This window comes from Mustelus asterias, chromosome 2 (genome assembly GCF_964213995.1).
Source record: "Mustelus asterias chromosome 2, sMusAst1.hap1.1, whole genome shotgun sequence".
NCBI lineage: Eukaryota > Metazoa > Chordata > Chondrichthyes > Carcharhiniformes > Triakidae > Mustelus > Mustelus asterias.
In genome coordinates, this window is record NC_135802.1 from 129,276,618 (window position 1) to 129,300,230 (window position 23,613).

The window sequence follows — 23,613 nt, forward strand, 5'->3', positions numbered from 1 at the left end:
TCACTCTCTTCCCTTCTCCCATCTGTTGCCCATGCCTTTCTTTTATGGGAGACTGCCACTGGGGTACTTTCTGGCACATCACCCTTCTGACTATTACCCCTCCTAACTGTGACCCACGTGTCTTCCTTCCGAGACCCTGGTGTCACTACCTGACTATAACTTTTATCTATTAATCTCTCATTTTCCCTAACTAAACTGAGTTCATCGAGCCTCAGCTCCAGCTCCCTTACACGATCCTTCAGGAGTTGCAGTTCCACACATCTGGCACAGATATGGACTTCCGGGAGGCAAGTTGTCTCCAGGAACTCCCACATCCCACACCGAATGCAGTATACTGGCCTCCCACTCATACCAGCCATGTCCTTTTTAGTTTTTGGGAGATAAAACAAAAAAAGGGGGTGTAAGAGAAGAAAAACAAACAACCTTCCTCGTCTTCGCCGAAGCCCTGTGAGCCAAAGCCCTTACAGCTCACACTCTGCTCCCTGCTCACTCCACTGCCCGCTCCAGACGCTGCCCGCTCAAAAGTGCGGCCTGCTTTTAAACCCTCCAAAAAAACCTTCCCCAGGCTGCTCCTGGACCTACTCCCTGTTTTGAAAAAAACCTCTGATTTTTAAGCCAAGTTTAACTGAAAAATAAATAAATAAAATGCAGACACAATCTTTCTTACACTCAGCCTGCTCCTGTGGAACAATGAGGCTGAAACCTCCAAGGTAAGCCCTTTTTAAACCTTCCCCAGGCTGCTCCTGGGCCTACTTCCTGTTTTGGAAAAAAAACCCTTTTTAAATTAGCCCTTGTTAAACCTTCCCCAGGCTGCTCCTGGGCCTACTCCCTGTTTTGAAGAAAACCTCCGATTTTTAAGCCAAATTTAACTGATAAATAAATAAATAAAATGCAGGCACAATCTTTCTTACACTCAGCCTGCTCCTGTGGAACAATGACCCAAACAACTGAGATTAAACCCAAAGGTCGTCAAGCATAAGGATGTTGGGTGAATATGACTTAGTGCAAGTTGGAATACAGGCAGCAGAATTTTAGCTGAGCTCAAGTTTATGGAGGGTGGCATAATCAAGTTTGGAAGTAACAAAGGCAATCAAGGCAAGGGTAGAGTTCAGCGATGTTGCAAGATGGTGTAGGCAGTCTTGGTGATGGAGAGAGTACGTAGTCAGAAGCTCATTTTGGTATCAGATATGACCCCATGGTTGCATACAGCATGATTCAGTCTCGGGAGGTAACAAGGGTAGGTGATGGGGTCAGTGGATTTGTGACAGGAACTGAAAATAATAGCTTCAGTCATCTCTGAATCAACACTAAAGATAACACTAATGGAAGGCAAGGTCCAGTTGAAAAAGCATTGTTTTGGGAGAAAAGCAGAGGGGAAGGAATGAGCTGGTCAAGGGAGGAGCAGGTCGAGCAGTAGCAACTAATTGTTTATTATCAGGTCAGTGTGCATTCATGACCTTCAGTTCAAATCTAATAAATGAATTGTAAACCGAACAAAGTGGAGAGAACAAAATGGGTAGAGAAAGGTATGGTGGGAAGGAGACAGATGGGGAAATTAATGAATGAGTCAAACAAAGAAGCAGAAATAAAGATGCAAACACCAGATGAAGTGTGTGAGACATGGTGATAAATGCACACCAAAAGAAGCAGACAAAAATACAACACCAATTATTTTCAACTGTGAATTATGCCTTAGGATGGAAACAACTGCAGAAGATTGGGGAGTTTAAAACCATGGCCATCATGAGGCAAACTATTCAGCTAGTGTCTTGGGAGAAAAAAGTCATAATCTTAGTACAGCTGTTCAATCACAACATACATTTTATTTACCAAAACTGGTTATTAATTATAAATGCTGATATTACAGCCCCATTCATTATTTATAATTAATTTTTTACAACTATTTGCACAGAACCAAAATAAAAGGATAACATTATTTACAATCTCTAGAACTAACCTTCTATAATTAATCAAATCTAGAATTAGAGTTTGTTACTTTAAATCCATTTGAACTGGGGATGGGTTCACTGAAATCCCCAGAGAACCATTTTCCTCCTGCATATGAGAGTAGTAAATTGGACAAAATGATGCTATGGTCCCAGGAGCCTATACTGTTACAACATGTCTTTTAATGAAGAAGCACTGATCTGTAAAAACAGTCAGACAATGATGCTCTCTTTTTGATTCAAAACTGTTTCAGATGTACATCAACACCAAAGCAGCACGGTGGCATAGTGGTTAGCACTGCTGCCTCACAGCACTAGAAACCTGGGCTCGCTTCCAGCCTTGAGTGACTGTGCGGATCTTGCATGTTCTCCTTGTGTCTGTGTGGGTTTCCTCCGGTTTTCTCCCCACTCCAAAGATGTGCAGTTTAGGTTGATTGGCCATGTTAAATAGCCCATAGAGTCGGGGGGATTAGCAGGGTAAATACGTGGGGTTACGGGATGGGGCCTGGGTGGGATTGTTGGCGGTGCAGGCTCGATTGGCCAAACAGCCTCCTTCTGCACTACAGGGATTCTATGAAAATAGTTGTATAATTTGGATGTCGAATCACAATCAAACTTCCAAACTGAAGCAGTGTGGTGAGAAAAACCACTTCTTGTAGACAGTGTTGAGGTTCACACAAAGTGGATCACTGGCTCCCTTGTGATAGTAAAAAGTAGCTCCCAGTGTGCAATGCAACCCTGATGATGAACATCCTGCAAAGTTGGCATTAAAAGAGTTGTCAGTGTAACAGGATCCATCAGCTGCAGCATCCAGAGCAAGATGGAATCCAATAAAATCTAAGCAGTTTGCTATGTCGATTTTGCTAGTTTCTTTAAACAAATGGGTAATAAAAGGTAAGCTCCTGTTTTATGTAGCTCCTTGTTTTCACTTGCAGGTTGACAGCTGTAACTTGGAATCTGTTTCGCAGTTCATATCAAAGATTTTTTTTTTCCTGTTCCAGCTGAGTTGGATGGTGAACATGCTCAGAAGGTACGAGATATGGAGAACACGCAACAGCTGAAACTGAAAGAGCGACAGAAGTTTTTTGAAGAAGCTTTTCAGCAGGATCTGGAGCAGTACCTGTCTACAGGATACCTGCAGATAGCACAAAGACGAGGCAGGTTTTTACATTATTTCATTATTGTATTGCGATGAAACCTTCCTATAAAGTTTTTTTTAAACTATTTCGTATAATGCATTTTGTGATACAATTTTTGAAGTTTCTTTGTCTCTTAATATTTCTGGTACACGTAATATATATGCAGCTCTTGAATATGAAGAAATGCATTTTGAAATTTCGTGTATTCAGATCTGCACAGATAATGTTGGAAATTCATTTTGGGTTAATAAGCCCATAGAGGAAAACTCTCATCTGGTATGTGTATGCTTGGGGTTGGAGTGAAGTGATTATAAATTGACATGAGAGATTACTCATGTCCGTGTTAGTTAAGAGAATGACTCTGTAAATTTAGTTCTATTTAAATACCTTGGATGGTATATATAAAGGATAAATACAAGAGGACACAACAGGGAAACAAAATATAAAAATGTTGAAACTTCTAGGTCAGATACTTGTTGTAATCCATTTTTTGCCTTAACCATTACCGCTGTGATTAGTGCATCTGGGTCCAGTCCCTGAATTTTTTTAATAGATTCATCTGTTAACATTGGGAGATAGGGCAAATTGACTTTTTCTTTTAGAATGATGTGCATTGTTTGAAATAGAACATTGTTGATTATTTTAGAATGTTGTGGATTGTCTCAACTTCTGTGATGGAATTTGTCACAACTGCCAACATGTGAGCAGAGTTTTCAAAGCAAGTTGTTAAACATGAAGCCACCTCAGTAGTATGGAATAGTTTGGTTTTCAGCCTTGTAGTTACAGAGCAATGGATGTGTGGATTAATGAGAAAGGACAAAATCATAAACCGGCATATCAGGAAGAAGGTAAAGCTGGTGGGAGCATTGAAGAAAATAGCCAAGAAGAGATTGAAATGGCATGATCACCTGTTGGGAAGTGATAGAAGAAATGTGGTGAGGCAAATGGGACTGCTAGAAAGAAGAAGAAAAGGCTTAAGACAAGATGGAAAGAAACCGTGATAAGAGACTTAAATTTAGTGGGATTCGAAGAGGAAAGAGTGACTGAAAGGAGGACATGGAGAAGGAAGAAAACAAGTATGGTGGTGATGCCAAGTAAAATGAAAGAAGTTGCAGGGCATAAACCAGGTAAAAGTCTCAAGGAAGTGCTGCAAAATTAACACAGCATGATGGAACTATGCACTTTACTGAGTGCCCTCTACCTGTTAACATTGTATGCATATCTCTTCAGCGATTTTAGGATCAGTTTAACACATTCAGAATAATTGTCTTAACGTGATTTGAACTAGGATCAAAAGTAACCCATTCTTCCTCTTGAGCATCTTCTGCTATTCAGTTAGATCATGGCTGGTCTGTGCCTCCAATTACATTTAACTGCCAATGACCTGTACACCTTGATAACAAATCTTTTTTAAAAAATCAGGTTTCATCTTGAAAACTATAGTTAATCCAGCATTCACAGCCCTTTGGGATGAGAATTTGTGCAGAAAAGTAAATACTTTAATCCTTTTATAATTTAAAGGCCACAATAGATCATTCCTTAATTTTCCAAACTCGATGAAATACAAACTAAGTTTACACAACCTGCTGTCATAATTGAAAATTTGCATGTTACAGATCACTTCTCTCTCATGTCAAAGTGGCAAAGTTGAGAGAATTTTAAAAAGACATGCTGGAAAATACAAGAAGTCTGCATCAAACCATGTTAGATCTAATCTGGCAGTGCTATCATTCTTCCGATATACACAATCTCAAAAGAATGTTTTAATTATTTGAAGACCTTTACTACAGGAGACAGATTTTAACATAATGATCTTAATTATGACAAACATTGTACTTAATTAACTCTATTACAATACAATACATGATTGGTCACGTGGTAAGGTATTTTGCTGTCTTGTAATCAGTCTTATTTTAACATAAATACATAAATGCATATTGCTTGCAATAAGAACTGTAAATTTGATTTCTCCAAATAATCCCTGAGTTGTCAGCATCTTCAGAAAATGCATTTTTCTGGTTCTGCTTCCTGTCTCTGTTTTGCCCATTGATTAATTTTCAACATGGAAATATATATTTTAATTCAGCCTAATTATAAATGTGATATGAAATATAAATATATCTGTTAGTAATCGTGCATTCATTATAATAATCCTGTTGATGCAGCATTTATGGAAGGGATAAGATTGCCTTCATACCAACAGTGATCCGTCTATCTAAGAACAAAAGATTGTATGTGTGGAGCATAAATCTGTTTCAAAACACATCACTAATCTATTGTTAACAGGGATTAGATGCCCCATTCCTGGCCTGACTTTACAAACTCTCTGTTACCCCATTAAAAAGTCAGTGCAGTTAGTTGAATATAATTTGCCTTCAACAAATTCATGCTGGCTTTCCTTAACCTACACTTTTCCAAGTGACTGTTAATTTGGTCCCAGATTATCTCTTCTAAAAATAAATTTCACTGCCAAAGATAAACAGACTGGCCTGCAGTTGCTGTGTTTATCCTCGCACCCTTTTTTGAACAAGGGTGTAACATTTGCAATTCTGTAGTCCTCTGGTATCACCTTTCAGTTCCTTGCTTATCAAGAATCTATCTACCACTGCTTTAAAAATGTTCAAAGACTCAGCTTCTGCTGCCTTTTGAAGAAGTGTTCTGAAGACTTCCAACCCTCAGGAAAAAATTCTTCTCTGTCATAAAGCGGTGATCCCTTATTTTTAAACAGTGTCTCCTAATATTAGAATCTCCCATCTAATATTAGATTCTCCCAAAGCGGAAACATCCTCTCCGCATCCACATTGTCAAAACCACTCAGGATATTTTATGTTTCACTCATGTCACCTCTTTCTCTTCTAAACTTCAGTGGGTGCAAGCCTAGCCAGTCCAACCATTCCTCATTAAATAACCCACTGAATCCAGGTATTACTTTAGTAAACCTTCTCTGAACTACTTATAACACATTTGCATCCTTCCTTAAATAAAGAGATCAACATGTTACTGCAGATATGGTCCTCACCAATCCCTGTACAATGAAGCATAACCTCCCTACTTTTGTATTCCAATAAAAGATAACATTCTATTAGTTTTTTGAATTACTTCCTGAACTTGCATACTAGCATTTTGTGATTCATGCACTAGGACACCTCGATCCCTCTGCATCTCAGAGCTCTGCAATCGCTCTCAATTTAGGAAATGTGTTTCGTTTTTGTTTTTCCTGTCAAAATGGACAATTACACACTTTCCCACATCATGTTCCTTTTGCTATGTACTTGCCCACTCAACCTGTTCATATCCTTTTGGAGCCTGTTTGTGTCCACTTCACATCTTACTATTCTTCCTATCTTTGTATCATCAGCAAATTTAGCAACCAAACCTTTGGTTCTTGCATCCAAGTAATTTGCATAAATTGTAAAAAGTTGAGGCCTCAGCATTGGTCTTTGTGGCATACCACTCATTATATCTTGCCAACCAGAAAAGAACCATTTATGCCTACCCTGGGTTTCCTGTTAGCTAGCTAATCTTCTCATCATGCAAGTATGTTACCTCCTACGCCATGGGCTTTTATTTTTCGCAGTAACTTTTGATGTGGCACCTTATCAACTGCTTTCTGGAAATTATAGTGCTTCCATTAGTTCCCCTTTAGCCATAGTACATGTTACCTCTTCAAAAAACTCCAATAAATTGGTTGAACATGACTTCCCTTTCACACAATCATGTTGATTCTTCCTGACTAGTCTGATTTTTTTTCCAAATGTCCTCATGTAGTCTCTTTAATAATAGTTTCTAATGTTTTCCCAATGACAGATGTAAAGCTAACTGGCCTTTAGTTTTTTCCATTATTAATTCCCCAGTTTCACTTTCTGTAAGACCAATATAAAGACTCACTTTGTTAACTCTTTTCCTTTTTAAATAACTATAGTAATTCTTGCTGTCTTTATATTTCTAGCTAGCTTTCTCTCGTATTCTAATTTTTCTTTCCTTATTATGCTTTTTCTAGTTATTTGTTTTTTTAATATTCTGTCCAATCATCTGACCTGCCACCTATCTTTGTGCAATTGCATGCTTTTTCTTTAAGTTTGATGTTATCTTCTTTAGATAACCACAGATGTTGGGTTGACCTCTTGGGATTTTTTTTCTGCATTGCAATGCATCTATTCGGTGTATTCTAAAACATCCTCTTAAATGTTCACCACTACTTCGCTATGATCTATCCCTAACTTAATTTAAAACTTCACTTTAGCTAGCTGTGCTTTCATGCCCTCATAATTGCCCTTATTTAAGCTCAATCCACTCTTCTCTCCCTCAAATTGAATGTAATATTATGATCACTTCTGCCTAGGGGCACCTTTATGTGGAAATGCAACCTGTGAGGAGGGGACAAAGAGGCTGCAAAAAAAGTTAGGGTGGCAGATGGCGAATACTTATAAAATCTTACTGTCCTTTTATAATTCTTGCTAGTTTCTCATATTCAACTTTTCCTCATCCTGTGGCTCCCACTCATCTTTGAAGGATTGTATGCCTTTTCTTTCAATCTCATACCATCTTTAACTTCCTTAGCCACAGGCAGTGCATCTTGTAGAGTCCTTCTCAATGGAATATAACTTTGAGAGTGTGTTCATATCAAATATTAAATTTTAATGAAATCGCCTGAACTCGCATTTTTTTAAACATTATTTTAAAAAGGCAACTTCAGCTGTTAGAACAGAGACACTGACTTAAGATAGCTGCTGCAGTTCACTTGACATTTGGGACTTCAAGTATGCTAAGTTTCTAGGAGCTTCTAAAAATGGGTAACCATGAATGTACCTAGACCACACCTTTGTGGAATGTTATGCCTGCCTTTGCCAGGACTTACCCTAAAACAGAGAGTATAATAAGACCTCCAGGACTACCTGGCAACAAAGGAGAACTCTCAAAACTGATTATGCGCAATGCAATTACTAAACTATCTGTCTCTATTGCATATCCATAGTTTAACCATAAAAGGTGGAAACTCCTTCATTAAAATGTATAGACTATCAATTGTTTTCCATTGTGTATCAATGGTCAGTTGTTACTTTAAAGTCTTTTTGTATAATTTATTATTCTATTACTACTTGCTTTGAGGCAGTCTAGAGAAGGAACATCTGAAGGCAACAAAAAGCTGTTTGCCTCCCTCACTCTTTTAGTGAAACTAGACCCTGCCTGCTTATATTGTGAACAGCAGACAGAAAAATTCTTTTAAAAAGTCTCCAAATTCCAAAGCAGCATTTCCAGGAAAAAAAATCCAAGGACTTTAACTTTAAGAACTGCCTCATTGCCTAAAGCTAACCTGCTCTACTTTATAACTTGTATTTTTGCATGCTTGTGTGTCTGTGTGTTGCAGCAGTTTACCTTTTTTGATATTTTAATAGCTTTATCTGGATAAGTTTTTTACACAAAATTAACTCCCTACAAGAAAGCCTGTCTGAATGAGTTCTTTGCAATCAGCATGTGAACTGTTAAGTACATACACAAAATTGACAATTTCAAAAACCCTGTTACAATTGATGAAAAAGGGTAAAAGGGGAGTGCTTGCACCTGTCCTCACCTGGTTGTAGAATATGAAATAACTCCTCATGTCTGCTGCTGCTTCTCTACCGTCTTAACTTTTTAACATATTTTTCGAGTCCTTTATAGCCAACTCTGTCTTCGTATTTTTGTAATTTACTTCATGTTTAAGGCAGTAGTTTCAGAGCCAACTTAAACTTTATAATACTATGATCACGGTTGCCTAAATGATCACCAACTGACATTTTACACCTGACCTACTAGAAGCAAATCCAGAAATGCCACCTTCCCAAAAATATGCTGAACAAGAAAATTCCCCTGAACTAGAGTCAGAAACTCTTCGCACTCTGTCCTTTAAACTCTCTCATTCTTGATTAGGATAATTTAAGTCTCATTATTACTACTCTGTGGTTGTTGAAACTCTCGATTATTTCACTGCAAACCTGTTTTTTTCCACATTAGATTTATAGAATGCATTCAGCGGTGTAATGGTACCTCTATGGTTTCTTAAATCTGAGCAAGTAGGTTCTGTCCTTGACCCCTCCAGGACATTCTCTCTCCAGTATTCTCTCTGTAATATTCTTCTACCACCCTTCTCTTCATTACGTATCTTTCTGAACAGGAATAGTTGGTCCACAATTCTGTCCTTTTTTGACCCCAACACATCATAATTTCCCATGTACCTATTTGTACCTTCAACATACCAACCTTATTTACCACACTTCTTGCATTTACATACATGTACTGCAAACCCAAATTAGACACAAATTTCTGCTTACTCTGACCCTACGTAAAACCATACCATTTCTTTTTCTAGTGCTACTGGTCTCTCCAGAACCTTTGTGTACCTTGTTTCTCCTTTCTGATGCTCCATTCCCCCTGCCAAATTATTTTAAATGCTCCTCAAAAGCTTTGCAAACCACTCCGTGAAGACATTGGCCCAACTTGTTCAATCTACACAGGTTCCACAGAGCCAATCAAAATGACAGAAAACTGCCCTCCTGCACTATCTGTTCAGTCATGCAATCAAATGCACTATCCTTTTATTTTATACTCGCTACCAAGTAATTCAGTAATTATGATTTTTTGAGGTCTGGCTTCTTAGTCTCCTAACTAGCTCCTAAAATTTGCCTGGAGGACCTCATCCCTCTTTCTCCTTGTGTCATTGGTACGATATGATCCATGACCAATGGCTGTTCAACCCCCCCCCCCCACTCAAAATATTCTGCAATGGCAAAGTGACCTTCTGTACCGTGACACCAAGGAAGAAATATGCCATCCTGGAACAATGCATCTGACTGTAGAACTGCCAAACTTTATCGTAATTTCTCGACTGACCTTCACCCTCACTTATGCATCCATGATGCCGGGACTGTGGTTGCACTCCACAGAGGAATCACCCTCATTTGTTGGAGAGCGAGATGTACTCTCAACTCCTGCATTATCTGACTCTACCTCCCCAGCTGTCAGGCAGCCAACCATTCTCTCTGCTTTCACACCCTTAATGTCTGCTGTATGAATGACAAGCTGTTCCTTCTTGTCATTTAATTCTAGTTCTAAATATGTATTTGACAAACTTATCCTACTGAGAATCTTTCATAGAATCATAGAAACCCTACAGTGCAGAAGGAGGCCATTCGGCCCATCGAGTCTGCACCGACCACAATCCCACCCAGGCCCTACCCCCACATATTTACCCGCTAATCCCTCCAACCTACGCATCTCAGGACTCTAAGGGGCAATTTTTAACCTGGCCAATCAACCTAACCCGCACATCTTTGGACTGTGGGAGGAAACCGGAGCACCCGGAGGAAACCCACGCAGACACGAGGAGAATGTGTAAACTCCACACAGACAGTGACCCGAGCCGGGAATCGAACCCAGGACCCTGGAGCTGTGAAGCAGCAGTGCTAACCACTGTGCTACCGTGCCGCTTTCAATTTGCTAAATTAGAAAACCGGTCTGGGGATATGATGGGAGGGGCTCAGTGTGAACCTTATTGGTGGGGGGGAGGTTTGGGAAGGGGGAAACCTACGCAGACACGAGGAGAATGTGTAAACTCCACACAGACAGTGACCCGAGCCGGGAATCGAACCCAGGACCCTGGAGCTGTGAAGCAGCAGTGCTAACCACTGTGCTACCGTGCCGCTTTCAATTTGCTAAATTAGAAAACCGGTCTGGGGATATGATGGGAGGGGCTCAGTGTGAACCTTATTGGTGGGGGGGAGGTTTGGGAAGGGTGGAGGTGTGGAGGGTAAGCCTTGGGGTCAGGCGAAGGGGGAGGGTGGGCTTTGTTAAGGGGTGTAAACAATGTGCGGGATGATGAGCAGTGGCGGGAGTAACAAGGACTTCTAAAAATCCTACAAGTCAATGAACTGAAATCTGACCTTAAGGATGTGTTTTCAGTTGATGCTGATAAAGGGGACATGGCTTTGCTTCAGTTGCACTTTGCCACTCACCCACCGACTCACCACCTCGCTGGATTGAAGTTGGCGTCAGGAGTGGATGACCTAGGTCATAATAAATCATCAGGGTCTGTGTAAGGACTCTGCAGATGGCCTTTCTATTGTTTCATATTTTCTTCTATTCCCATTAGCACTGATAATTCCGTCATGCATGATAAGGGTGAGCGCACGTTCAAAAACACCCTGCCTAATTTCCTCCTCATCCTACCAGTAAGTTTTCAAAATGTAGAAGATTTATATGTGTGAACATAGTTGCAAAATGAAAAATCCTTTAAATTTACTCTTGGGCAATGCTATTGATTAATTCTCCAAAGTTAAGTAATTCCTCAAACATCAGTGATTTTCCCAAGAGAACAGAGTAAAAGAGGGGATATGAATTTTATGCTGAATTTTCTACCAAGTTATGCAGAGGCAGACTTAGGGTGTATGCTATAAATTGTTGAAAAGCATTTTAATATTTGGTTTTAATTGCAGATTCAATGGCAATGTACAATTATACTTGGAATTTAAATAAATGAGAGCGAAGGATTCATCAAAAGCTTTCAGCATTTAGATGATTTTTCTGTTCTGTTAAATTAAGGCTTATATATTCACTATTTTAGAATTTATTGCACATTGTGACTGCCTTTCCCTTGCCGAATGAATTATTTAATTATCTGAGGGCAGCCGTTGCAAAGAGGTTTTTCTCTTGCCATTTGTGCTGTTATTTTGCATGATTACATTGACATCATGGCTTTGAACTGAAACTTGATTCACAGCTGGTGATACCTTGCTGTTTACCCAAGTGTCTCAGTCTCTACTTTCCACATCATACCCCATCCAAACTCCGACACCAGAACACCCCTTGGTCTCCTCCCCCTCTCCTGTTCTCCCTAAATCCTTCTTTAATCATATCATGCAGTCCAAAGATGTGCGGGTTAGGTTGATTGGCCATGCTAAAATTGCCCTTAGTGTCCTGGGATGTGTAGGTTAGAGGGATTAGTGGGTAAATATGTAAGGATATGAGGATAGGGCCTGGGTGGGATTGTGGTCGGTGCAGACTCGATGGGCTGAATGGCCTCTTTCTGTGCTGTAGGGTTTCTGAGAATTCTGAGATATCCATGCACTTGACCATTTTCTTTTATTGTGATCATTGACAAGGGCATTTCTAATTACGTTTTTTGTATCCCCCCCAATGTGCACATCCCCATACCCTCTTCCAATATGCTAGTTCTATTTTTTGCATCCATCCTTGGAAAAAATCTCTGGCTCAAACGATTTACAGTCACAATTTCAAATTGAACAATCCTCTTTAATTCCTCTAACCTGAACCATCTACTCTGACCTACATAGATTCTTTGTCATTAAGATCAAGATCATCCACTTGGCTAAATCTGCTGTCTCCCCACTTCCCACCTCGTGCTATCTCCTCTGCGCCAAATCCCTAAACCTATGTCTCACTCCAGCTTCTCTCCTATTTTGACAGAGAGCTTTCCTTTGAGCTCATTTCATCCAAGACACAAGAAATAGGAGCAAGAGTAGACAACGTGACCCAGCAAGCCAGTTCCACCATTCAATATGATCATGCTTGAACTTGAATTTCAGTTTTCCTGCTGGCTCCTCATATCCCTTGGTTCTCTGAAAGGCCAAAAATCTGTCCAACTATCTCAACCTTAAATGTATTCAACAATGGACCATCCACAATCCTCAGGGGTAGAGAATTGCAAAGATTCACACCCCTTTTGAGTGAAGTAATGTCTCATCTCAGCCATAAATGATCAACTACTTATTCTGAGACTGTTTTTGATTCCATAACCAATGAAAGCAATGTCTGTGTTCACTTTGCCAAATAATTTTCTTCAGAATCAATGAGTCCTTTGCCTTGCTCCCTTTGCACTAATCCGATAGACCACCCAAAAGTCTTCCCCAGCTCCCACGCTAGCTGAATGGTAAATGGCTCCCTCCCCTCTCACACTATTCACATTCCTTTGAAACCCAAAGCCATTGCACACTAACGAAAGATTGATCCGTTGCAAACCAGTGCCATATCTCTGATATTCAACGGCTTTGGAGGGATTCAAACAGGAAATGGAAAAAAAGATATTATAGATGCACCAAATTCTTCTCTCCAACCAGCATTTTGTCCCTGCCACAGCACTAAAATAACCTTAAACAAAGTCACAAAGCATATCCTCTGTGACTGTTACAGTTTCCCTCCAAACCCTCTCTGCAGTTTTGGCATAGTAAACCACACCATCACCATCCAGTGCCCCTCTCCCTTCATCCAGCTCAGTGGTATCACCCTCAGTTTATTAAATCCTAGTAGAAATTTTCAGAAATGTCTTTCTACTATTACTGCTGAACCTTCTAACATTCAGTGCTCACCTCCACTTCCTTGATTCAACAATAACACTGACAACACCAGCTTAATCTCTCCATTGCCTCTTCATCCCTCCACTCTCTGTCAGACTACTTTCCTGAACAGAAGTTTCCTCCAGTTAAACATTGGGGAGACCTCAGCCATCATCTTGAACCCTGTAGTAACCTCCATGTCATTGCTGGTGATTTCATCCCTATTCCCAGCTACTGTTTCAGCCTGGACCAGATTGGTTCTCAACATCCTCCTCTTTATCATTTTCATCACAAAGTCATCTGCATTGCAGGCCTCAGATATTCTTTGCCACATTTCGACTTGATTATTCCAATACTCTCTTGGTTAGACTTCCATCCACCACCCCCTGTGAACTTTAATTTACCCAACTCCTATCCCACGCCTAGTCCCACTCCCCAATCTACATTAAAGACAGTATAGTAATGCTGCTTCCTTTCTATTTCACAATGGAAAATGAAAGCTTTGGTATTAGAATTGGTGGCTTGTTAATAGCTTTAACTGTCTTTGTCCTGATGGAAATTTGGCTGGTACCTGGACCTTGAAACATCTTCAGTTGTCACATTATTAACCTTGTTTTCTTCTTGTCTATAGTGGATGGTTTTCTATCTTTGATGGGAATAGTATGAACAATTGGTGTAAGTGCCTGGGTGAAAAAAGAATGGGAAGCCCTTTCTGTTTACAATCGATGTGATTTGGGAATTTAGTTTAAATACTTTGGAGGCAGAGACTGGAGAACAGGACAAGAAGTGAAATTTATCTGGTGGGGACACCAAGACATAAGCAAAAAACTTTTGTCAACATACTGGGGAAGAGGACTTGGGAGTTGGTGTTTGTGTAGAAAACCATGCGCAGAAGTTGGAAGATGATAATCCAAATGTTGAGGGAGCATTGAAAGTTACTCTAATTCTTCAGGCACTGGTTGGCTGCCAGGCAGATTTATAACTATGGGCGGAATTTTCCTGTCCCGCCCACTACAGGAATCGTAGCGGGTGGGACACGGACCATACAAAGGTACGTTGACCTCGGGCGGGATCTTCTGGCCTTGGGGCCGAATGCGGCCATAAAACCCTGCCCTATATCTGCAGACCTTCTTGCTTCCATGCAAGTATGTAGATTTCAACATTTGAGGCTTGCTCTCAAGTGAAAATATAGTTTTGAAAAAGGCTTTTGGAACTGGTTTCCATAAACAATATGGAACATTAAAGGTTTTCAGATTATTTTTAAAGTTATAAATTGAAGCTAAATAGAGAAAAATGCCAAATTCAAGGTTAAAGTAGCAGGTATAGCATCAAGCAAGTAGAGAAATAAAAAATAGAAGGAAAAGATAATTAATTGAATGGGTATTCTAACATTGTTTTCATTTAATATTGGATTTTGATTGTAGTTTGTTGTAGTTTACCATTATTGAAATAAATGACACTAGTCTAAACAATTGAAGCAACCTGTTATCGCCTGGGAGAGGGGGAATTTCCTTTTTTAAAAAAGTCCATCTAATGATTAAAGAAGATAATAAAGGCAAAATACTGTGGATGCTGAAAATCTGAAATAAAATAAACACTCTGAAGAAGAGTCAGATGGATTTGAAATGTTAGTTCTGCTCCTCTCTCCATAGATGCTGCCAGACCTCTGAGTTTTTCCAGTATTTTCCATTTTTATTTTGTTATATTTAAAAAGAGACATTCTACTTTTCACTATTCTTTGATTTTATTTAGTTCAGAAGTGATGCTAATATTTGCTTTCAAATAATGCGTGTTACTAAAGAACAAGCCTTGGACCTTTGTTAATGAATTTAATGCTTCAATGTGTTGTAAATTTCTGAACATGATATCTCTCTCAACTTCTCAGTCCCAACCCAGTTTAAAATATTGAACTTTGAGTTGCCTGTGGGTCATCCACATGAGCACAGATATGTTGGCACTGCAGAAAAATTGTCAGGCAAACTTTTTTCAAGATATTTATGCAGTTCCAAGATGACAGTGTTAATATTCTGTAGTATAAGTTATTCTGTGTTGCAACTCTCAGAAAAATAAAGATTGTAAATCGTGCATTATTGGATCCAGCTCTTCATCACTAAAATCATTCAATATTTACTATTCACATTAAGGAATGCAAAGCTAACCCCCCTCCCCAACACCTCCTTTCACCACCATAAACTGTTGACTTAAACTTCCCCACCTCTTTCAACCTCGTCTCCAACAAATGCAATGAGCTCATGGACGTCTTTGTCACAAAGGTCAGGGTCATCTATTCCAGCTGCTTCTGCCATTTCCCTTTCAGCTTGGTTAACTTCCAGTGAAGTTCCCTGCTGCCTAACCCAAACCCACACCTTTCTCTAGATTCTATCCAATCTCCTGGCTTACTCAATCTGCTGCTCCCTCGATCCTATTCCGAACAAACAATTGAACATGTGTGTGTCCCGTCCCCCCCCCCCCCGTCCCCCCACAAACAAAGACCCTATTATTAGCTGATATTTAATGGTTTCCTCTCCACAGGCATTGTTGCCACCATCTCCAAGATGGCTGTCATTACCCATTATGTAAATATCCATCCTTGTCCCTTTGTCATTGCAAACTAACATCCTATCTCTAACCTCCATTTTTGGCTGGGGTCCTTGAATAGCAACATAAGAAATAGCAACAGGAGTAGGCCATTTGACCCCTTGAATCCCTTAGTAACCACGATTGGTTATGGGAGTGCGACCTATTTACCCTCTTCTCATCCCTCCCCTCAAAGTCCGCTGCATAGCGATAACACGCTGCTGACTGGTTAAATAAGCTTAGAGTTTGACCTCTGGCCCTCAGTGAACAGCAAGTCCCACCCTCGATTGGCTGCAGCCCTGATAGCCCCAGCAGTGCCAGAACTCAGTGATGAGTGCTGCTGGGACTGCACACAGTCACAAGAAGAAAAGCAATGGCGATTGGAAACTGACAAGTTCCGGCTTTTAGAGTGGGTGGGGGAATCGAAGAGCCTAGAGAAAAGCAGGTGGGGAGCCAGATCTTGGATCACAAGCATGACGGAATGGGGGGTGCTGTATTGTGGGAGTGCCTCTGATGTGTACAGGGCACCCCCTGAATGATGTGCACTCCTTTACTTTCCTTCTTTTCAAAGAAGCCCTTTCTAAAACAGCCTTCACGCTGTTGGCCCACCTGCTCCTGTCCAGCATTTTATGGCAGTGGAAGTGGATTGAGGGCCTTAATTGCCAATTGTTTGGGCAGTCAAAGGTAGGTGACTTAATGGGTGATTACCCTCTACTCCCATATTCTTTTTTATTTGCCTTATCTCAATAATGAAATAAGGAGACACTTGACTGCTGCAATGTCAGAAACAAAAACAAGGGAGCAAGTGCTTCCTTTTTAGAGGGGCACAAGTAATAAAGAACTAAACTATGGAAAACAAAAGTAATTTATCAACTTCGATATTAATCTTGTTACCAGTGACCAGTATATAATGGCCACGCGGCATGTGCTCCTTCTCCAGGTCCATTCAGGCAGAAATGAGGTAGCAGAAGAGAGACAAGGACCCACTCCTCTGGGCTGCAGTTAATCTCCATCTGTGCTAATGCACCTATTTGAGGAATTTTCTGTTTCTAATTATAGTTTCAGTAATATCTTATTTAATGTTCAGTGCTACAACATAAACCTTATAGAAAAGCATCACTGCAAAAACTGACACAAGAAGAAGCCTTTTTTTTGTTCACCTCTCCTTCCCAGTACCAATAAACATCAGGAGCATTGTTCTGATGTTTTATGATCTCTTTGCAATATCCTTTCTTTAACTGATGTTTCTTCTGAAATCAGCCATTTGCATGCTTAAGCTGTTACATTTAATTTGTTGCGTCTAAAAATGCAGTTTTGTTTAAAGCTGAGCCTTGTTGTTAAAAAACTTGGAAACATTTAACCAACAGTCTGAGGACATCGGCTTTTTAGACAACAGTAAAAGCTAAAGCACCTTGAGTTAATATTGCTATCAGTTGATGTTACTTCAGCTCTGTTCCATTGCTGACATGTGGATGGTTTAAGTCCGTGCTCCCAATGGCAATCAAAGAATAAATTTTTATAAAAAATGCAATCCGATATGGTAGTTTTAAAATCATACTTCTGTGAAGAGGATAAGCCTCCCCCTCTGAAATGTTTGGGTTCATTGCCTTCTGAAAAGTTTAAAGTTTATCTATTAGTCACAAGTAGGCTCACAACACTGCAAATGAAGTTAGTGTGAAAATCCCCTAGTCGCCACATTCTGGCACCTGTTTGGGTATACTGAGGCAGAATTTAGCATAGCCAATGCACCTAATTCTACTAAAGCCTAATTATACTTTATTTCCAAGGATGTTGACACAATTGTTATCCAGCAAAGAAGAAAAATTTGGTTTCAGTCATTTTGTCAAGAATTAAACAGCGACCCCTGGTTTCATTATGGGAAATAGTTAATGATGTGAATTCAGAATGGGTATTTGTCACACAAAACCACAGCCCTCATCATTCCATGGTTCTGTGTTCACCACACTCTTGGTTTGAAATTCTGTGCCTTGAGATCAAATAATCCAAAATACATGAAAATGTGATTCTTACAATGTACTTTAACTGGAAACCTTGCAACTTTGTGCTCTCATTGGGGCTGAGGAATGAGTCTTGCTCACCAGAAGTACATTTCTGGAATTCATTCAATGTGTACGTTTTTCATTAATTTAAATTGATGGTCAGACGCACGCACTCTAATTTTCAATGTTCTGGAGGTTAAAAGTGCATAATCAGAAAATTACCATTAAAATGCAGTGCTACCAAACTAGTCCACAACACTTGAGAACTGAAAAAATGTGGCTGATTGTTTCCCTCCTGTTCAACTCCCAGTATTTATATTCAAACAAATCTATTTGTTCTTTTGGGTCTTGGTGTATTTGTTTAACGTGCATTTTTCTCTTACCCAGAGCCCATTGGAAGCATGTCCTCTATGGAGGTAAATGTTGATATGCTGGAGCAGATGGACCTGATGGATATGTCTGACCAGGAAGCACTAGATGTGTTTCTCAACTCGGGTGGGGAAGACAACAGTGAAATCTCCCCAGTGTTAGGTGAAGTAACATTCTGTTCTTATTATTGGGTGGCAACAGACCAAGTCAACCATGTGGAAAGTGAAATATGCCAGTAAAGGCCAGACGTCACAGAAGTGAATTGAGAGTTGTTCTTGGGTAATTAACAGTTGGGTATAAATGTTTATATTTTGCAGCAACTGTGAATCCAACAGATCTAGTTTCTGTCTTTTGTATATTTGTGTTTTACTCTTCACCCTAGACTATTTGCACTGAGAAAAGTGTATGTGATTTCAAGGCTGTCATCTCATCAAAGTACTCGGGTATCATTGCATGATCTTCCAAAGTTTGCTTGGTTCAGGGACCGTTATTATTAGATTTGGAAACTAATTCCATTATTTAAAGAAAGGAGAGAGGGGGGAATCCAGGGAATTACAGACCAGCAAGCCAACATCTGTTTTGGCAAATACCAGAGTCTACAGTTAAAGGTAGGGTAACTGAACATCTCGCAAATTTTCAGCTGATCAGAGAGAACCAACATGGGTTTGTGAATGTTATGTCATGCCTGACCGATCTGATTGAGTGATTGAGGTGGCTCAAGTAATGGACAGGAATTATCTATGGATGTTATTTGTATGGACTTCCAGAAGGCATTTGATAAGACCCCTCATAAAACATTGTTAGCTGAAGTTGAATTTCATGGAAGTGAAGGCAAGTTATTGATCTAGTTTTGGAAATAGTTGAGCAGCAGGGACTGAGAACAGGAACAATGGGCAGGTACTCTAAATGGCTATATGTGACATGGCTATATCTGAGCCCCGACACAACAAAGTTGTACAATAGTAGAAATGGATGCCTCGCTCCCTGCATTTTCCCAAAATCCTTGGCTACTTTTCTTCTTCTACGGGTTTATAGAGATGAAATTAATGTAACTGATGAGACCGAACAGTTTTTTTTCTTTTTCTTACACCTTGTACTTTGCTGTGAGCCTGTTTCACTGCGGGAAATGATAGTGCATCTTTCCAGTGGAGACACGAGATCATGAGCTGTCAAAACACAGAGGCATGGGACCCTGACTGCCGTGGTAGTGCCTAATTGGAGCAGTTTAGCTGCAGATTTACACTCGATCCCTTGCTGTTCTCTACCTGCCCGGGGGGAGACGGAGCCCGAAAAGGTAGGAGACATTTCCTCTCTACTTGCCTCATGATGTGCAATGCATGTTTTGGGAGTAAGAATGGACTGCTGTTCCCAAATGTTGGGTTAATTGTGTGTCCATGTGGAGTAACCTTTCAACCCTCCCTTTTTCCTTCCAGAAAAAATTACGTGGCTGCAATAGTAAGCAAAGAAAAACTGCAGAGAGCAGAAATAATTTATGTTGAGTTATATTCAGTTTAAAGCATCAACATTTCTGAATGCTGCAGCTGGATTTCCACACACTCCACTGGTACCTTTCAGGGGGCGGATCCTTTTGGTTCCTGCTCGTCTCCTGCCAGATCCTCCTTGTTAACTCCCAAGTCTTGGAGGAGGAACCTCCCCCTTCTCCAATCAGCTTGGCTCATGTAGATCGGGCCCAGGACAGGGTGGTTTGGTCGCTCGCCCTGTCTTGTCAGCCTGGATCGGAAATGTCTCAACTTGTTGAGACTCTGAATTGGATTTGATTTGATTGAATTGGAAAAGTATTAAAAAAAAACTGATGATGATGTGGTTATTTTGAGAGTCCCCAGATAGGTCATTCATGTTGGCTTCTTTCATGTTCACCTAGTCAGTTTACTATGATTAGTCAGTTTGCCTGCTTCAGGCATCTATATAATTTCCATTTAGTGGGTACGTTTTCACGTTGTGGGGTGACTTGTTTGAAGACTAATAAATAAACTTTTTAAAAGAATCAAAGATTCTTAAACACCTTGACAAAGGTGGAAGTGAAAAAGACATTTCATCTTGGGAGTGACTCCAGATGCAAATGGAAATCTGTTCAAGTTAGTGGTCGCTTTTGTAGGACAGAGATTAGGAGATAATTTTGTTCTGAGTGTTGGAACTGTGCTTTAGAAAGTATAAGGAAACGAGGTCATTGAATATTTTTAATACAGAGGAATTAAGTTTTTCATTTGACAAGGGAAACAAAGGTTATTGGGAGTAGATGAAGATGTGTTTTCACTGCCATTGGGTCGTGTGTCTATATTTGAAGGACTTTGCGGATGGCACTCTTATCAATCCTCCCCAGATTAAGGGCTTCGTGAGCACCTGCAGCCCCAGGTTTCCCACTAACCTGGTGAGTTGCTGTTTACTCAACTTTGCATTTTGCTCTGATCCATTGAATTCCAATTGTATTCTGCAAACCTCTCGAGTAAGACCGTAACCATAGTAAATGTAAGTAAACATGACATTTATGAGCAATCGATTCAGCTGAAAAAAGTGGATGTGCTGTGGAATTGTTTGTCTCATTGAAGTGTGCCCTGTTACTTAAAAGGTTGTGAAATACTCGTCTAATTGACAGGATGTAACTATTAACAGCCCACAGGCTTAAGCTATTCATTGTACATATTAACAATTTAGATGATAGGATAGAAAGCCACATAACCTAGATTGTCAATAACACAAGGGTATTGTAAGTAGTGTAGATGGATTTTTCTAAAATTGCAAAGATGTTACTAGATTAATCGAATAGGTAAAACTGTGCCAGTGGATTTCAGTATAGGTAGAAGTGAAGTCACCTAGTTTGGAGCCAAAAACAATAGATCAGAGTGTTTTCCAAATGTAAACTAGATAACGTGGAGGCCCATGGTGGACAGAAGATAATAAGAAAGACTAATGGAAGGTTGCTTGTAATTTTGAGAGGATTGGAAATACAGGGGAGTAAAGTCATAATACAGCCTGATAAAGCTCTGGTTCGACTACCCCTGCAATCCTGTGTTCAGTTCTGGACACCACACCTTTGGAAAGATGTATTGACCTTGGAAAGAGCGCAGCTTAAATTTCCTTGAATGATAGTTGGACTCCTTAAATTACGAGGTGAGTTTACACAACTATGGATGTATTCCCTGAAATTTAAAAGATTAAGGAGAATATTAGAGGGATGAGAAATTCCTGCTGTTTGTCAGAACTCCAACTTTTGAATCATGGAATTCAGTTGTTTTAGTTTTTTTCTGACCTTTGCCTCTCTGCAGCTGTCATTGCCTCTGCCTCCAACGTGGCCTTCCCAGAAAACCCGGAAGATCTCCGGTAATGAGGCCGGGAACAGGTCTGTGGGCGCTGCTATTTAGTCATGCACCTGGACTTGTCACTCATCCCATGACATTATGCTCCTGGCTGCTTGGTGGAGTCAGGAACAGGAGGGAATATTGGAGCTTGAACTATGCCTGGTAATGAATCGGTGCTGGTTTTCAGTCATGGTGGCCTGGCCATGAAAGGGTCTGCGGGGCCCAGGGTACCTTGCCACAAGACTTTTGTAAAGGCCACATTGTCAAATGTGGGAGGTGGGAGGGAAAAGGGTTGGGAAGAGGAGCTCCTGGGTGAATAAGTACAGAGGGGGACTTGCAAAAAGAAGCTGATGAGTATGTGTATACACAGTAAGAAGTCTCACAACACCAGGTTAAAGTCCAACAGGTTTATTTGGTAGCAAAAGCCACTAGCTTTCGGAGCGCTGCCCCTTCGTCAGGTGAGTGGGAATTCTGTTCAAAATCCAATCATTATTTTGTAAATTGAGTTTGTGTCTTTATATGGCCTGTTTGTGAACAGAACTCCCACTTACCTGACGAAGGAGCAGTGCTCCGAAAGCTAGTGGCTTTTGCTACCAAATAAACCTGTTGGACTTTAACCTGGTGTTGTGAGACTTCTTACTGTGTTTACCCCAGTCCAACGCCGGCATCTCCACATCATGAGTATGTGTATGGCAGGGGTTAGGGAAACGGGGCATGTGTGTGGTAGAAGGGAGGGGAGTTTACTTAAGTCATCTATCACCTGGGAATATAGATAGCTTGGCTGATACCTACATGAGTACATAAAATATTTTATTTCAAAATACTTTAAAAATAGTTTTCCAGATTTGTGATGCAATATTTGTTATATGTTGATATATAATACTTTAATATAATGAATGTTGCTATGTTTATTCATCCGTGCTGACCTTTGGGTTCATGTTAATTTTCAAGAGTTTTAAAAAAATATATGGGATGTGGGCATTGTTGGCAAGGCCGGCATTTGTTGCTCGTCCCTAATTGCCGTGGAGAAAGAGGTAGTGAGTGAAAATAGTGTCACATTGGAAAATGCTTTACAAAGTTTTGCATGTACATAATCCTGCATGGTTATGTTCTGTTGTTAGTATGGACTTCATCCTGTGTTGCCTGCACTAACTACACTGAATGTTGAAACATTGGGGTCACTTTGGTGATTTAATACAAATGCATTGGCTCACTGTCTTGATAGTAATAGAAGGTAATCAAAGGGAAAACTAATGTTTCTACCCATTTGATGTCTAATAATTCTACCCATTTGAAGTAGCCTAGAAGCATTTGCATTTCATTATATATCACAAAAAGTGCCATAATTACATGATTCCCTGTCACTAAAAAACAGACCTTTTTGTCTTTGGCCACTCTCACCCCTGGCATTAAGATTAATCAGGAAATGGAACACAAACTCAAGAAAATTACAACCATCAGGGAAATGGTACTGAGCAAATTGTTGGAGCTGTGGGCTGGCAAGTTCCCAGGTCCTGATGGACTTCATCTAGGATCTTAAAAGAAGTGGCTAGTGAAGTATTTAATGTGTTGGTTTTATTTTCCAAAGTTCCCTAGGTTTGGGGATGATCTATTTTCTAATATAATATTATTATATTCGAAAATAACTAATGTAACTTCTTTATTCAAAAAGGGAGAGATGTTGGAAGCTTTTATTAAGGTTAAAGCAGGGCACTTGGAAAATATCAAGATAATCAGGCAGAGTTAACATAGTTACGTGAAAAGGAAATCATATTTAACTAATTCATTGGAGTTCTTTGAAGAAGTAACATGTACTGTGGATAAAGGGGAACCAGTGGATGTACTGTACTTAGATTTCCAGAGGCATTTGATAAGGTGCCACATCAAAGGTTATTGTGGAAAATAAAAGCTCATGGTAGATTTTAAAGCAGATGTTT

The 23,613-nt window shown here is 40.0% G+C and overlaps 1 protein-coding gene across 2 annotated transcripts in view; it reads left to right on the forward strand.

Moving 5' to 3' along the window:
- Positions 1 to 23,613, forward strand: part of dtnbp1a (dystrobrevin binding protein 1a) — a 226,876-nt gene that overhangs the window by 191,023 nt on the left and 12,240 nt on the right. Inside the window, exons 8-9 of one of the 2 annotated variants that reach the window (XR_013500785.1) lie at positions 2,948 to 3,103; positions 18,378 to 19,653. Coding sequence is in view for 1 of the 2 variants with exons in the window: in XM_078241444.1 (XP_078097570.1) it covers positions 2,948 to 3,103; positions 18,378 to 18,521 (300 nt within the window). In the remaining variant the exon portion in view is untranslated. The remainder of the gene's footprint in view (positions 1 to 2,947; positions 3,104 to 18,377; positions 19,654 to 23,613) is intronic. The other variant, XM_078241444.1, reaches the window with a different exon arrangement.